The sequence below is a fragment of the Zootoca vivipara genome, chromosome 3 (assembly GCF_963506605.1).
Source record: "Zootoca vivipara chromosome 3, rZooViv1.1, whole genome shotgun sequence".
NCBI classification, from domain to species: Eukaryota; Metazoa; Chordata; class Lepidosauria; order Squamata; family Lacertidae; genus Zootoca; species Zootoca vivipara.
In genome coordinates, this window is record NC_083278.1 from 96054545 (window position 1) to 96069634 (window position 15090).

The following is a 15090-nucleotide window of genomic DNA, read 5'->3' on the forward strand; positions in this document are numbered from 1 at the left end:
CTGTCCCCCCCCCTCCCCACCCCGCTTCTGCTCGCCTCCTCCGCCCACGGGTCGGGGATCCCTCCGCGACGGCCCAGCCGGATCTAGCCTCGCGCGCTGGAAGCTTTAGGAGAGGGGGCGAAGGCGGGACGGTGCTGACTGTCGTCTGCCGCGCGCCGCGCCTTGGAAGGCCGGGGCCTCGCCTCTGAGGGGAGAGGACGGGCCGAAACGCGGGGCTGACGGCGGTGCGGGGGGGTGGGGGTGGGACGCCTAGTTTGCGTCGGGGCTTTGAGGCCTGCTTCCCCTCAGACTGGGTAAGGGACGAGAGAGCCGCCGAGCTCAAGTTTCCAGACTCGGATAAGATCCTCCCCGCGTGTCGGTCGCAGTTCCTACACGTGAAGCCTTAGCGTGACTTTTTTCTGCATGTGGGAAACGTGCTGCACGTGTGCTCAAAGGGCTTCGTGCCGCAAGGAACCGCTTTCCAATATATAGGAGCCGTGCGGCCTGTGGGATCGCCGTTGGGCATCCATCAGTCATCGCGGGACGGCTTATACGTGTGAAATGGGACACGGCAGAACAAACTCCGGAAAGGGGAGTTTTCACGTCGCTTGACACGCCAGCAGCTCCGCGTTTGGCTTTGCTTTAAGCAACCAGCAAAGGATTGGTTGTTGAACCTTCTTCAGCGTCCCAATATATGGCACGCTTTCAGGTTTTCAGGCTCCCCTCAAGGCAAGCGTGCGCCTCTCTATGCAGGGAAACTGGCCTATGTTGCATTCAAAGCATACTGTTTTGAATTTCTAGCTAAGGCATTGAACTTTTTCATATACTGTACTGGTGTAACATATTCTGCATCAGGGATTGGGAACATTTTTGAGTTGGCGGGCCGTATTCCCTTTGGTGTGGGGTGAGAGGCAGAAGTGGGCAGAGCAATTACCAGTAATGTATTTCTATGCACACTTTTGTATACCTCTTCTCCATCCAAGCAGGCAGAAGGCCTCAGAATTCAGAGACACTTCTCAGGCAGGCATAAACCACTCAAGGAAGGTGCAAAACAGAGCTGGTGAGGTCTGTGTGGCCTGGGGGGTGTCACATACGTCTCCCATGACAGGTTCCCCATTCCAGTTCTACAAGCAATGGAATATCGGAGCGATTCACCCAAGCACCCCATGTGTATAATTTGTTTGTGATTGATGCATATTCATGTACAGTATTGCATCTGTTGCCTTTACAACCCATGTGAATATACTCTTGCCTGTCATAAGAAAGGGCTAAATGTAGGTGAGACATACATACATATATACCTGGCTCACTGCCATACACCACTGCATCTAAATATCACAGTGACTGTAGGTTAGTGTGTCAGATTAAGCCCTGGGAGACCCAGATTCAAATCCACATTTGCCTATTGTGTGGCTTTGAGCAAGTCACTGTCTCACATGATAGCTGAGGATAAAATTGTGGGTGTGCAGGAAGATAACTGCACACACCATCTTGAGCTTAGAGGAAACACAGGATAGTTGAATGTCAAGTTTATTTTCTCTCTGTCTCATTTTCCCATTATTAAATTCAGTTCTCCGGATTTTCACATCAGTTTGCAATGTTTTCTTTCATTCTTAAAAAAATAAGTTCTCATGAAAATTTAGCAGCATTTTCGTGCAAGTTCTTTCTAAAACACAAATCTTGGCATGCACTTTTACCTAATACACATATCTGACAAAACAATTTCTCCTTATGCATTGTATTTTTGTACGCTTTTTTCACTAATACTGTACATTTTTATCCATACAGTACATGGAATTTGCACCTGTTACTTTACTGGAAAGCTATTTTTGTACGGCTTACTGCATTACAAAATTTATTAAAAGCAAATTTTGAAGGATGGCTCTGGTTTGGCTCATGTATTGTTTTGGAAAGTGTGAATTGTTTTGTTTCACCTTTAAATGCAAGCTAAATTGAATTTCTCCCTCATACCTAGAAGTACATAAGCAGGGGCAGCCCACCCATGAGGTGGGATGAAGCAGCTGCCTCAGGCAGCAGAAGCCCTTGAGATGGCGCCCTGCTCTGGCAAGTTGTTTGGCTTCTTCCTCCCTGCCCACCACAGAAATGTAAGGGGCTTCTGGAAAGGCAAAGGGTTGCAACTGAGGAGGTGGGACCGAGGAGGTGACGCCATGAGCCACATGAGAATATTATAGGGCAATACTTCTATTAGGACCACCCATTCATTAAATGAGGTGGGTATGGGGATGTAATATAAAGCTGTAAATAGTGTAGTTGCTTCCCAAGTCTGCAGCTTCTACAATATAGAAGATTTTTGTGGGTACAACTGAATTAGACTATCAAGGTGCCAGACATATTGTAAGGTGCATCCAATGCTATCGGGGGGGAGTCAATGCTTCCCCATGTTTGAGAATATAAAATTCAGAAGTTATTGGAGTTTGTCCAAAGTCCTAATCAGAACACACATGACATGACCCTAGGCCGGGAGACGGAGAACAAAAATAAAAGAGCAATGTGATCGTCTTTATATACTAGGGAATATTCATTTACTAGAGAATATTTAGGTGATACGTAATGTATTGCGTACAGACCATTTGCAGATCCCTATAAGACAGGGTACAGGCTCAGGCAAACTTGCATAAATGTGCATATGTTAATGATGGAGAAAATGAGAATATCATAAAACACCATAATCTTGACAATTCCATTTTCTTTTGAGTTTATGACCTAGCTAAACTGAAAAGACCTGTGCTATGTAATGAATGTCTGTTCCAAAACACTGAAAATAATAAATGGTTAGAATCTCTGGTGTCCACTGTATGCATGAAAAGAGAATCAGCTAGGCGTGACAATTGTGATAAATCTTGAATTGTTTTGTAGACTGATGAAAGAAGATATTTGGAGACATTCAATGAACAGGAAAATTAGTCAAAGTCTTAATAGAGAAAGACACTGAAAAATTGTTACATGTTATCACATGATGTTATAATGATGGCTGATCTGAAGATCCAAATGATTTTAATCGGTTCAGGATTATGACATTGGGTTGCAGCTATTAAGACTGCTGTGATCCCTTGATTGGTGAATAGAAATCACGTATGTAATCTGGAAGTGTATAAAAACTTTGCTTTGAATGTGGTTCTCTACAGCCTTATTTTTGCGGAGAATAGCTGCACAAATTGCCACCAGTCTTCGCACCCCTTAGTTGTGTGGGTGGTTTGTGGCACAAATCAGAGCTCTGGGCCTCTCTGGTGCATGTATACCGGCTGGTGCTGCTATGTTAATTAAGGGAAGTGTTGAGATGCAACTCAGCTTGCTAAGGGGGTTGCATGAGGCTAAAGCAGATAGAGAAGGAAACCTCCAAGGTTCCTAAACTGTCTCACTGTCCTTTGACCTCTGTGCTGACCTTTCCTCTAATGTTACATTGCTATTCTCAAGTTGTGGCTCTTGCTTCCTGCCTTCCTTCTTTTCAGACCCTCTTGTAGAGAGGAAATCTTTGGAAGTACTGTACTGTACTTTTCTGTGTATAAGACTAGGGTTTTTTTTTTTACTTTAAAAGAAGGTTACAAATCTGGGGGTGTCTTATACACAGATAGTGCATATGCCCATTTTCTAAATTTGGGCTCCCCAAAAGAAGGGGGCGTCTTATACGTGGGGGTCTTATACATGGAAAAATACGTTACCTCTGCCAAGTGTAAGCAGCTAGTATGGCTCCCTTGCATCTCTATCTCAGTTAGCTAGAGCTAGGAGATCTTTTCTACCCAAGTATGTACAGTATTTCCTACAATAAACTTAGTGCCTTGTTCTTCCGTACCTAGTCTCTCTGTGTGATTGCAACCAAGGTAAGCCTGTTCTCCTACAAGGGTTCAGTACAGTCAGCTTCCAAGTTGTGTGTTAGCTCTGCAAAGTAATTCAAGATTAATGCTGCTTGTCCAGTTCCCAATGTTCATATACCAGGGGCAGAGTAAGCATCATTAGCAGGGCGGAAAGTGGCACTACATGCACACCAAACCGGTGTGTATCTCTACTTAGAGTGGCTTCCATTTAACAGTCATATATGCTGCCCCAGTTGCCCCAGCAGCCTGGCAGGGCAGGTGGTGGCATCCAGAGCCCTAGCATTTGTCCCACCACATTGGGAACTGGTGCTGGTCCTGATTACCTAACAGTGGGATACCTGATGGCATGTAACTTCCCAAACTGAAGTCACATTTGCAGGTGGGGGGGAAATCATCTTCGTTTTCAGTATCCCAATATCTTAAACTAAGATATTGCATACTTCCTTCAAACTCCCCAAAGGCTCCTCTATGAAGCAGAAAGCTTCTGTTAACGAGACCGTCGGTGAGATCATTCCCTTGCCAGGCTAAATATGTGCCTGATCTGTTACTACAGAGGAAAGCCAAGTCCAACCAAGCAATTAGGCAGCTTTTCCTCGATAGATGTTTTTGAGTTTAAAGCCTACTAGGAAAAGCAGAAGCAAAGTAATAGAAGCATCTGAAGAAGGTTTATTTTAATTATTCTGTATTCCACTTGCACGTTTATATATTTATACTGTATATTTATAAATTGCATTTAAATATAAAATATCATGGCAGCATTCGGACGAAAACCGCAGTATTACAATAAAAATGTCCATTGTTACATAATGTTACATTCATGGCTGCACAGTTACGGTATTAAATATGATACTCCTTAGTAATATTTAATGTAAACCTTTAAGCATAATTGTGCAAGGTAGAAAAGGTACAGCCAAGTGCTTACAAAAATCAATAGGTGATTTATAGAAGTTCATTTAATATTACTCACCAGAGAAGAGATTAAGAGGAGGAACTGAGAAAATGCTATATGATCAAACTCAGAAGATTAATAAACTTAAAGAAGTGGCATATAGATCTAGCTTGAATTAACACACACACACACAAAAAAAAAGTGTGGAGAAAAATATACTAGCCCAAAATTGTGATAATTATGGTGAATGTTATAGCTTTAGGTCAAAAGTCTCCAAACCCAGTGCCCTCCTCACGCTTTGGATTACAACTTCCATTAGCTCCAGACTAATGTGTGTGTCACTGTGGCCAGATCTGACATCTCCAGAAAAGAACACAGTTGGCAAGTTTTCCATAATTGGCCCAAAACATTGCTTTTTGCTACCAAAACATGGCTATCCAGGTTTAGGGTAGAATCTAGGAGTACCCTGCTAAACTATGAACTTGGGTTTTTAAGGGGAGTGCAACCAGTTCCAAGACACATCAATTTCTTCTGCCTTGTCTGGGCTTCAGTTTGTTTGCTTTCAATGAGTTCAGTCCTATTACAAAATTATTTCCAATACACAATCATGGCCTAAAAGGAAATCAATCAGTTCTTTTTTCAGAATAATTTTTATTTGAATCTCTAGACTTGGGTCTTATTGTCAACGTTTTCAACTGTATATTATTTCATATATATTATTTCATAGCCCATATTTTAAATCTGTCCATATTGTCCATAATACTTGTTACATTACAAGTGTTATTAAAATCCTGCTAATGTCTTCATCTGTAAAATTTCCCCATTCTTCTTTCTTGGAAGTTTTTGTTTTCTTGGTTCCTGAGCTTTCCAGTCAGCTTTGCCATTTCTCCATGTGGTTCCCTAGAGTGAAGGTTGTAAGATCACTTGCAAATTACTTGAGTGATCTGACGGAGCCCTCAAGAAGAAGAGCTTTCTCTATGGCCCAACTTCATACTCTACCCATGGCCTCAAGATCCCTATCGATCAACACCTCTGCCCCTGCGATATGAAAGAGATAGAGGATTTTTTACATTTCTTTTTTTATTGCCCCTTATAATATGATTCAAGAAGACCTAAGCATCTTCTACTGATCCTGTCCACCATTATAACTAAGGTAGATTGTCTGAAATTCCTGCTAGTGGACGCAAACCCGCAAGTTTCACGCGGAGTGGCCGTTTTCATCTTGCAGGCACTGAAACTTAGGGTTTCTTTGACAGGGCAGCGCGATCCAGGCCCGGACAATCATCACCCTCCTTATTCTGCTCCCAGTCTAATTTATAGAGGCTACCCCAGGTTCTTATTTGTTATATACTTATTAGTAATTTCAGATATTTGGTTTTTAATGCTTAGATTTTAGCTTTACCTATTTTATTGTAATTAAAGTTTTATCATGCTATGTTTTGATTGTAGCATCAATCGATTTATGTTTTCTGCTGTATGCATTTGGCATTGTTTTATTCTGTTTGTTTTGTTGGGTTGTATGCTATGGCTAAATGCTAATGCAATAAAGAATTGATTGATTGATTTTGGCATAGTCCATCAGCTTGGTTTGCCATTCCTCTCTGGTAGGGACTATTTCTTCTTTCCTTTTTTTTTTTTTTAAATATTTTTTATTAAATTTTCCGATTATAAACAACAAATAAAGACAATCATGACAATCTTATTTCCAAATCCAAATGTCCACATCCAAAATATAACATATAATGAAAACATATACAATGAAGAAGAAAAAAAACAATAATAACAATAAAATTACCTAATTTTAAATTTCTTAATTCCTTATTGGACCCCCTCGAGCCCCCTTTTTAACGGTTCCAATATCGGCTCCACTTTACAGGTTTCATTTTTTTCCCCAAAACCTCCTATTTCCCCATCTGCAACCTATATAATTGCTTAAAATCCCCTTCAAATGTCTAAGTTACAATACTTCTTAACATATATTCTAAATTTCTTCCAGTCTTCTTGCAGCTTCTCGTCTCCCCGGTCGCGTAGTTTCCCGGTCAGGTCAGCAAGTTCCATATAGTCCAACATTTTCATCTGCCATTCATCCACTGTTGGTAGCTCAGATGTCTTCCAGTACTTTGCTAGTAATACTCTTGCCGCAGTCGTGGCATACAAAAACAAATTCCAATCTTTATTAGGTAATTCTCTTCCCATTATGCCCAAAAGAAAGGACTCTGGTTTCTTAATAAACGTAGTCTTAAAGACTCTTTTCAATTCATTATAAATCCTTTCCCAGAAGTCCTTTACTAATGGACACGTCCACCACATATGATAAAACGTTCCTATTGCCTCCTTACATTTCCAACATTTATTATCCTGGTTATGGTACATCTTTGCAAGTTTTGCTGGGGTCAAATACCATCTATACATCATTTTCATCATATTTTCTCTCAAGACCGTGCATGCCGTAAATTTCATATTCTTTTTCCATAACCTTTCCCAATCCTCCATCATAATGTTGTGTCCCACATCTTTTGCCCAATCTATCATTACCTTTTTTGTTTGTTCATCTTTCGTATGCCACTGCAGTAGCAGATTGTACATTCTGGAAAGATTCTTTGTCTTTGGATCTAGCAGTTCTGTTTCCAGCTTGGATTTTTCCTGTGAAAAACCATTTTTCTTATCTAGCTTATACATTTCATTTATCTGGTGGTATTGGAGCCAGTCATCTACCTTACTTCTTAACTGCTCATACGTTTTTAACTTTAATTGGCCTCCTTCCTCCACCAAGATATCTCTATATTTGGGCCACCTGGCCTCCGTAGTCAATTTTTTATGAGCCTTAGCTTCCAAAGGTGAGATCCACAGGGGTGTTCTCCTCTCTAATAAATCTTTATATTTAATCCACACCTTCAACAATGATTTTCTAATTACATGATTTTTGAAACTTTTATGATTCTTGACTTTGTCATACCATAAATATGCATGCCATCCATAAGCATTATTAAATCCTTCCAAATCTAAAACATCTGTATTTTCTAGTAAACACCAATCTTTCAACCAACAAAAAGCGGCAGCTTCATAATAAATCTCAAGATCTGGCAGGGAAAAACCTCCTCTCTCTTTACTATCTGTTAACAATTTATATTTAATTCTCGGTTTTTTCCCTTGCCATATGAACTTAGATAACACCTTCTGCCACTCTTTAAAGCATTCCACCTTATCTATAATTGGCAACATTTGAAACAAAAATAACATTCTTGGCAATACATTCATTTTCACAACTGATATTCTTCCTGACAAAGACAATTTTAAATCCGACCATCTTTCAACCTCCCTCTTGATCTCATTCCAAACTTTCACATAATTATTTTTATATAAATCCAAATTTTTCGCAGTTAAATTCACCCCTAAGTATTTCACTTTTTTCACAAATTGTAGGCCGGTGGCTTCCTCCAATGTCTTTTTCTCTTCCGGTGTCAAGTTTTTATCTAACACTTTGGTTTTACTTTTATTCAATTTAAAACCAGCAACACTGCCAAACTCTTGGATTAAGTTCAGTGCGTTAATCGCACTGGTTTCTGGGTCTTGCAAAGTTAAAACAAGGTCATCAGCAAAGGCTTTTAACTTAAATTGTTTCCTCCCTACCCCCACTCCTTTAATCGATTCCTCTCTTCTAATCATTGACAAGAGCACCTCCAGGACCGATATAAATAAGAGGGGTGATAGGGGGCACCCCTGTCTGGTTCCTTTTTCAATTCTAATTTCCTCTGATACCCCACTATTTACAATGATTTTTGCTTTCTGCTCTGTGTAAACTGCATTTATCGCATTCATAAAACCACTTCCCGTCCCCATCCTTTCCAAATTCTTCTTCATGAAGGCCCAAGAGATATTATCAAATGCCTTTTCCGCATCAATAAAAATCAACATCGCTTTTTTGTTAATTTTCTCCTGTAAATACTCCAAAATATCAATTACATTTCTAATATTATCCTTCATATGTCTGCCCGGCAAAAAGCCAGCCTGGTCCGAATGAATCAAATCCCCCAACACCGTCTTCAATCTGGAGGCCAAAATATTTGCAAAAATTTTATAATCCACATTCAATAAGGATATGGGGCGGTAATTCTTGATTTGAGTTTTGTCCATTTCTGGTTTTGGTATCAGCGTGATGAAAGCTTCTTTCCAGGAGTCCGGTGCCCCCCCTCCCCTCAGGATCTCATTGCACAAATCTGTCAGTGGTCTTATCAGCCATTCCTTTAAAGCTTTATAATATTTAGCTGTCAGTCCGTCCGGTCCCGGGGCTTTCCCGAGTTGCATCTGATTTATTGCATTTTCCACTTCTTGTATCGTTATCTGGTGGTTAAGTAGGGTAGTTTTATCCTCTGGAATCTTTTGCAACCCATTTCTGTCCAAAAACTGCTCGATCTTGTCCAAATTCTCCTTTTCTTTTTTATATAGCTGTTTGTAGTACTTCTGGAAGCATTTTCTGATCTCTGCAGGTTTCTCTATATTTCTCTCATCCTGAATTAAATTTGTTATTATATTTTGCTTCTGTCTTTTTTTTAGCTGCCAAGCAAGTAATTTACCGCATTTATTTGCAGATTCGAAAGTCCTCTGTTTCATCCATTTAATTTTCCATTCTATTTCCTGATTTATCAGAATTGCATACTGGGTCTGCAATGTCTTGATTTCTTTCTGTAATTGCTCACTCTTAGGTTTAGCTCTCAATTTCTTCTCTTTCTCTTTCAATTGATCCAGAATATTATTCTTTTTCTCATTTTGTTCCTTCTTCCTCTTTGCATTCTGCTGAATCAGAAGACCTCTCATAACTGCTTTACTTGCGTCCCATACTGTTTTTTTTTCCAAAGAAGTATTCAAATTTATCTCAAAATAATCTCTCAACGACTTCTGAGCAATCTTTAAGACCTGTTCATTTCTCAACAACGAATCATTCATCCTCCATCTGAAAGAACCCTGCTCAGTTAATTTTAAGTCCAGAAATACTGCATTATGATCAGAGCATGTCTTTGGGCAAATTTCCGCTTTATGTATTCTTGGCGCCAACTCTTTCGTAATCCAGATATAGTCCAGCCTACTCCAGGAATTTTTTGATTGAGAGAAAAAAGTTTGTTCTTTTTCTAATGGGTTCTTGAGTCTCCACGTGTCTATTAAGTCCAACTCATCTATCATCTCAAAGAAAGATTTGGGTAATCGTCCCTCATTTGATATTTTGTCTCTTTGGGATCTGTCCATCATTGTGGAGACTGCTCCATTCAAGTCTCCCATCAAAAACATCTTATATTCCATATAGTCCATCAGAGTACCATGTAGCTTTTTGTAAAAATCCGCTTTGCCATCATTTGGTGCATAGATTCCAACTATTAAAAATTTCTCGCCATTCGCTGTTATTTCCACCGCAATATATCTTCCCTCCTCATCCTTGAAAATTTTTTTTGGCTTATATTTTTCTTTAACGTAAATCACAACACCCCGTTTTTTCACCTTGTCAGCTGTAATGAATTCCTCTCCCAATTTTTTGTTTTGTAAAATTCTTCTATGAGATCTATTCACATGTGTCTCCTGGAGACAAATAATGTCCAATTTTTGTTTTTCCAAAATATGAAACACCCGGTGTCTTTTCTTGGGTGCGTTTACGCCGTTCACATTCCAAGATACCGTCCTCAGCGCCATGATGAGTTAATCAAGTGCGCCTGGGCCTGCCCCCAGACCAAGATCTGCTCCCAATCCTGTTAGGGGATCAGTACCTTGTTCTGGCAGTCTTGATGTTCGTCCTTGTCCTCCTTTCAACTCTGCTCCGTGGTCCTCCAGAAATCTTCTTTTATCCTCCAAAGATCTTATCTTAATTTTCTTTTGCTGGTACTGAAAATGAAGACCCTCCGGAAGATCCCAGGTGTAGGGTATGTCTATTTTTCTCAATGCTGTGGTTAAGTCTAGGTACTCACGTCGAAGATCAAGCAGGTATTTCGGTATGTCCTTATACAGAATTACTTGGGTATCTTTTACTCTTAGGGTCTTTTGATAATGTAGCTGGAGTATTCTATCTCTCTGTTCCCTTGTCTGGAATGTCACCAAGCAGTCACTGACTGATTTTCTCTCCCTCTTTGATCTTGTTCCAAACCGAAAGGCTTTCACTATTTGTGTCTCCAGCTCATCAGTAGGAATGTCCCAAGCTTTGTTGAATTCTTGGATCAATGCCGCCTTCAAATTGTCCTGCTCAATCAAGGGAAGCGATCTCACCTTTAAATTTACTTCACGTTCTTTAAGCTGGAGCAGGGAGATCGCAATTTGTGCCTGATGTCCTTGTCTTTCCAAATCCCGCACTTTCCCTGTCTCCAGCTGTGTAACTATTTCTTCTTTCCATCACTGGGCTAGAAGAATCCATGCAGCTGTTGTCATATACATGAGGCGTCTTTTCTCCCCTTTGGAATTTCAGTACCTATAATTCCTAATAAAAAAGCTTCTGGTTTTTAAACAAAAGTTATTTTAAATATTTTTTCAGTTCATTATATATCATCTCCCAGAAAGCTTTTATTACCTTACACAATCATCACATATGATAAAATGTACCTTCTTTCACTTAATAATAATAATAATAATAATTTATTATTTATACCCTGCCCATCTGGCTGGGTTTCCCCAGCCACTCTGGGTGGCTTCCAACAGAAAAATGAAACAAAATAATCTATTAAACATTAAAAGCCTCCCTAAACAGGGCTGCCTTCAGATGTCTTCTAAAAATCTGGTAGCTGTTTTTCTCTTTGACATCTGATGGGAGGGCATTCCACAGGGCGGGCGCCACCACCGAGAAGGCCCTCTGCCTGGTTCCCTGCAACTTGGCTTCTCGCAACGAGGGAACCGCCAGAAGGCCCTCGGTACTGGACCTCAGTGTCCGGGCAGAACGATGGGGGTGGAGACGCTCCTTCAGGTATACTGGACCGAGGTCATTTAGGGCTTTAAAGGTCAGCATCAACACTTTGAACTGTGCTCGGAAACGTACTGGGAGCCAATGTAGATCTTTCAAGACCGGTGTTATGTGGTCTCGGCGGCCGCTCCCAGTCACCAGTCTAGCTGCCGCATTCTGGATTAGTTGTAGTTTCCGGGTCACCTTCAGAGGTAACCCCACGTAGAGCGCATTGCAGTAGTCCAAGCGGGAGATAACTACCGGTAGATAACTTTACATTTCCAGCAGGTATTTGTACTTGTTCTATACATTTTTGCTAACTTACTAGGAGTCAAATACCACGGGTACATCATTTTCATATAATTTTCTTTCAGTGTACAATGTGCTGTAAATTTCAAATCCATTTCCCATAACTTCTCCCAATCTGCAATCCTTTGCCCAGTGTATCATTACAGATTTAACCTGTTCATCTTTTGTATGCCATTCCAAGAGCAATCTCTACATTTTCGACAGAGGTGCCAAAATAAAATAATTTTGTGTCCTGTCATACAGGCTACACACAATCCTAACTTTCACTAGCTGACTTTAAAGTCTTTTAAGATAAGGAAGAAGTACTAGGTTTGGTAATAAGTGTATCCTCTGCAGAAATGTTGCCATGTATCTTAACCTCTAGGAGTGCTCCAATTCAGGGCTCCAGCCAGCCAGCTAGCAATGGACCACTCCGGGTTGCTCCATTCTGTTCCACCTCCACCCACCCTGTTTCCCTACTTTTCTGTACTCATAAGACACAAAACATTCTGTGGCCATTGAGCATACTGAGTCCTCTTAGGGCTGTCTTACGTCTCATTCGCTTGTTTGTGGGTAGAGCAGGCATCCCCAAACTTCGGCCCTCCAGATGTTTTGGACTACAATTCCCATCATCCCTGACCACTGGTCCTCTTAGTTAGGGATCATGGGAGTTGTAGGCCAAAACATCTGGAGGGCCGCAGTTTGGGGATGCCTGTCGATAGAGGGTTGTTGGTTTTTTTGTTCTTCTAAAAACCAAACATGCTGAGATGTCCCCCAGGGCCCTATTTGGGCTACATAGCAATGAGTACTTACTATTTGAATTCACTACCGGAGGGGCTGATTTCTTTCATGTTAAAGTGGCTATTCTAGGTAGGTTTCAAAGCATTGCCATTGGCCCTGGGTTAAGGAGTGGGCCAGATCTAAACTTCTTCCACACAGCAGGGGAAAATGAGGCACCACCAGGGTGTCTGAATGGTCAGGGGACTTTTTAAAGTGTTAATTTTAGGGTGGTAGTGGTGGTGGCCATTGGGGCCCTTAGAATCACAGAATTGTAGAGTTGGAAGGGACCCCATGGGTCATCTAGTCCAACCCCCTGCAATACAGGAATCTTTTGGGGCTGGAACCCAGAACCCTAAGATTAACAGTCTCATGCTCTGAGCTATCCCATGTCTTCTGGGATCTTCAAATACCTCAAGGGCTGTCACATGGAGGGTGGAGCAGACTTGTTTTCTCCTGCTCTGGAGGGCAGGACTCGAACCAATGGCTTCAAGTTACAAGAAAGGAGATTCCGACTAACCAGGGAAAACTTTCTGGCAGTAAGAGCTGTTTGACAGTGGAATAGACTCCCTCGGGAGGCTGTGGACCAGGCATAGACAAACTCAGCCCTCCAGATGTTATGGGACTACAACTCCCATCATCCCTAGCTAACAGGAGCAGTGGTCAGGGATGATGGGAATTGTAGTCTCAAAACATCTGGAGGGTCGAGTTTGCCCATGCCTGCTGTGGATGTTTCTGAGCAGATGGCCATCTGTCATGGATGTTTTAGCTGAGATTTCTGCATTGCAGGGGGTTGGACTAGATGACTCTTAAGGTCCCTTCCAACTCTACAATTCTCTGATTCTGGGAAAAGAGAGCGAACTACCTCGGGCCAGCGCCGTCCACCTGGCAGGGAACCTTGGGAGTGAGCCCAGCTGAGGTCAGAGAGACTTTTGGACCTTTGGAACAAACCAGAGGTCAGCTCGGGATGCAAATCAATGCAACCCGATCAGCCTGTTCAGGGCAGCTGCTCCAAAGAAGCCATCCTGCCAGCGAGCTCGGGCGGGCTCTGTTGGGCAACCGACCGGCAGAGGGCGCTGCCGGACAAGGTCCAGGCACGGCGGCTGGGAGGCGGCAGCGAGCAGGGATGCAGCGAGCGAGCGAGCGAGCGCGGGAGGAGGGAGCCTGAGTGGCTCGGCGAGAGAGAGGAGCTGATGCTGCAAAGCCGCCCGGAGGGGACCATGAGGAGCTCAGAGCGGGAAGAAGAAGACGAAGACGAGCGCGCAGAGGCAAGCGCCTAGCTTCGCCCGGCCGCGGTGCCCAAGCCAGCGCGCCCGACTATGGCTGGGGGAAGGCGAGGGCTGGTGGCTCCCCAGAATACCTTCCTGGAGAATATCGTGAGGAGGTCCAACGGTGAGGAGGAGGAGATCCCGGTGGTGGTGGTGGTGGGACGGGGAGGAGGACGACCCTCCCGGGCAGAATGCATGAAGAAGTGCTGCTGGCTGCGTTCGCGTGCATGTGTGAATGCGCCCGGGGCTGCTCGGTCGGCCCCAATGCGGGACTCGGCGAATCCTGGCTCAGGTGGGGATGCCTTTTTTGGGGGGGAGCCCAGAGAAGTCTGGCAGAAGAAAAGTGGTCCAGATTCCTCCATGAGGAGGCAGGTTCAGGTGGGGGTTGGGGGGTTGGAGAGGAAACCCCGCAAGGCTCCTTGGCCCCATGAAAAACCACTATTTGGAGGGTTGAGGGAGGTGTTGTTGCAGGGCCGGTTTAGGGGGATACTGCTGTTCAGGGCGGGATTGGTGGTGGGAAAAGAACAACAACAATTCATCCTGCTCCCGAGGCTCTTGGGGATGGTGTCCTAATGTAGACTCCTTGCAGTGTGTGTGTGTGTGTGTGTTTGCAGGGGGTGGGGTGGGGTGGGGGAAAGAATGCTCCTCCGTTCCTTTTCTTGGGGGAGTCCTTTCCCTTTCTCTCGCCTCTCCACTCCCCCGCCTCGCTTTCTCAGGGGCTGTCCCCTCCCTTGTTACTGAGGTTTTTGGTGCTATGCAGACCTGGGAGTCTCTCTTTGCGGAGGCTGTAGTGAGATCCTCAGCTAGAGCGAGCGAGCGAGCGAGCGAGACACTTGGATCTAAATGGGCTTCCTTCCAGACTTCACCTCTCTGCAGGTGGAAGCCGAAAGGGAGAACCTGTCTAAAATAACAGCCGCGCACACACTCGGTTTTCACTTTAAAAGTCCAGCAGGAATGTATATCTCATGTAGTTGTCGAACGGGTGTGATTTCTACATTTGTTTTGTTTCTTTTTAAAATAGGCTGATACTTCCATAGTGTCAGCCAGGATGGGGTGGGGTGAAGAGAGAGGTTTTTAGGCTAGAATGCTCTTAAAGGTGAATTCTGACAGTTTAGACTAAGGACGGACTAATATCAATCTCTGGCT

The 15090-nt window shown here is 42.9% G+C and overlaps 1 protein-coding gene across 1 annotated transcript in view; it reads left to right on the plus strand.

Annotated features, from left to right (window-relative positions):
• Positions 1 to 13995: 13995 nt before the first annotated feature.
• Positions 13996 to 15090, plus strand: part of KCNH1 (potassium voltage-gated channel subfamily H member 1) — a 213965-nt gene continuing 212870 nt past the window's right edge. The window contains exon 1 of the mRNA XM_060273026.1: positions 13996 to 14068. Coding sequence (XP_060129009.1) covers positions 13996 to 14068 — 73 coding nt within the window. The remainder of the gene's footprint in view (positions 14069 to 15090) is intronic.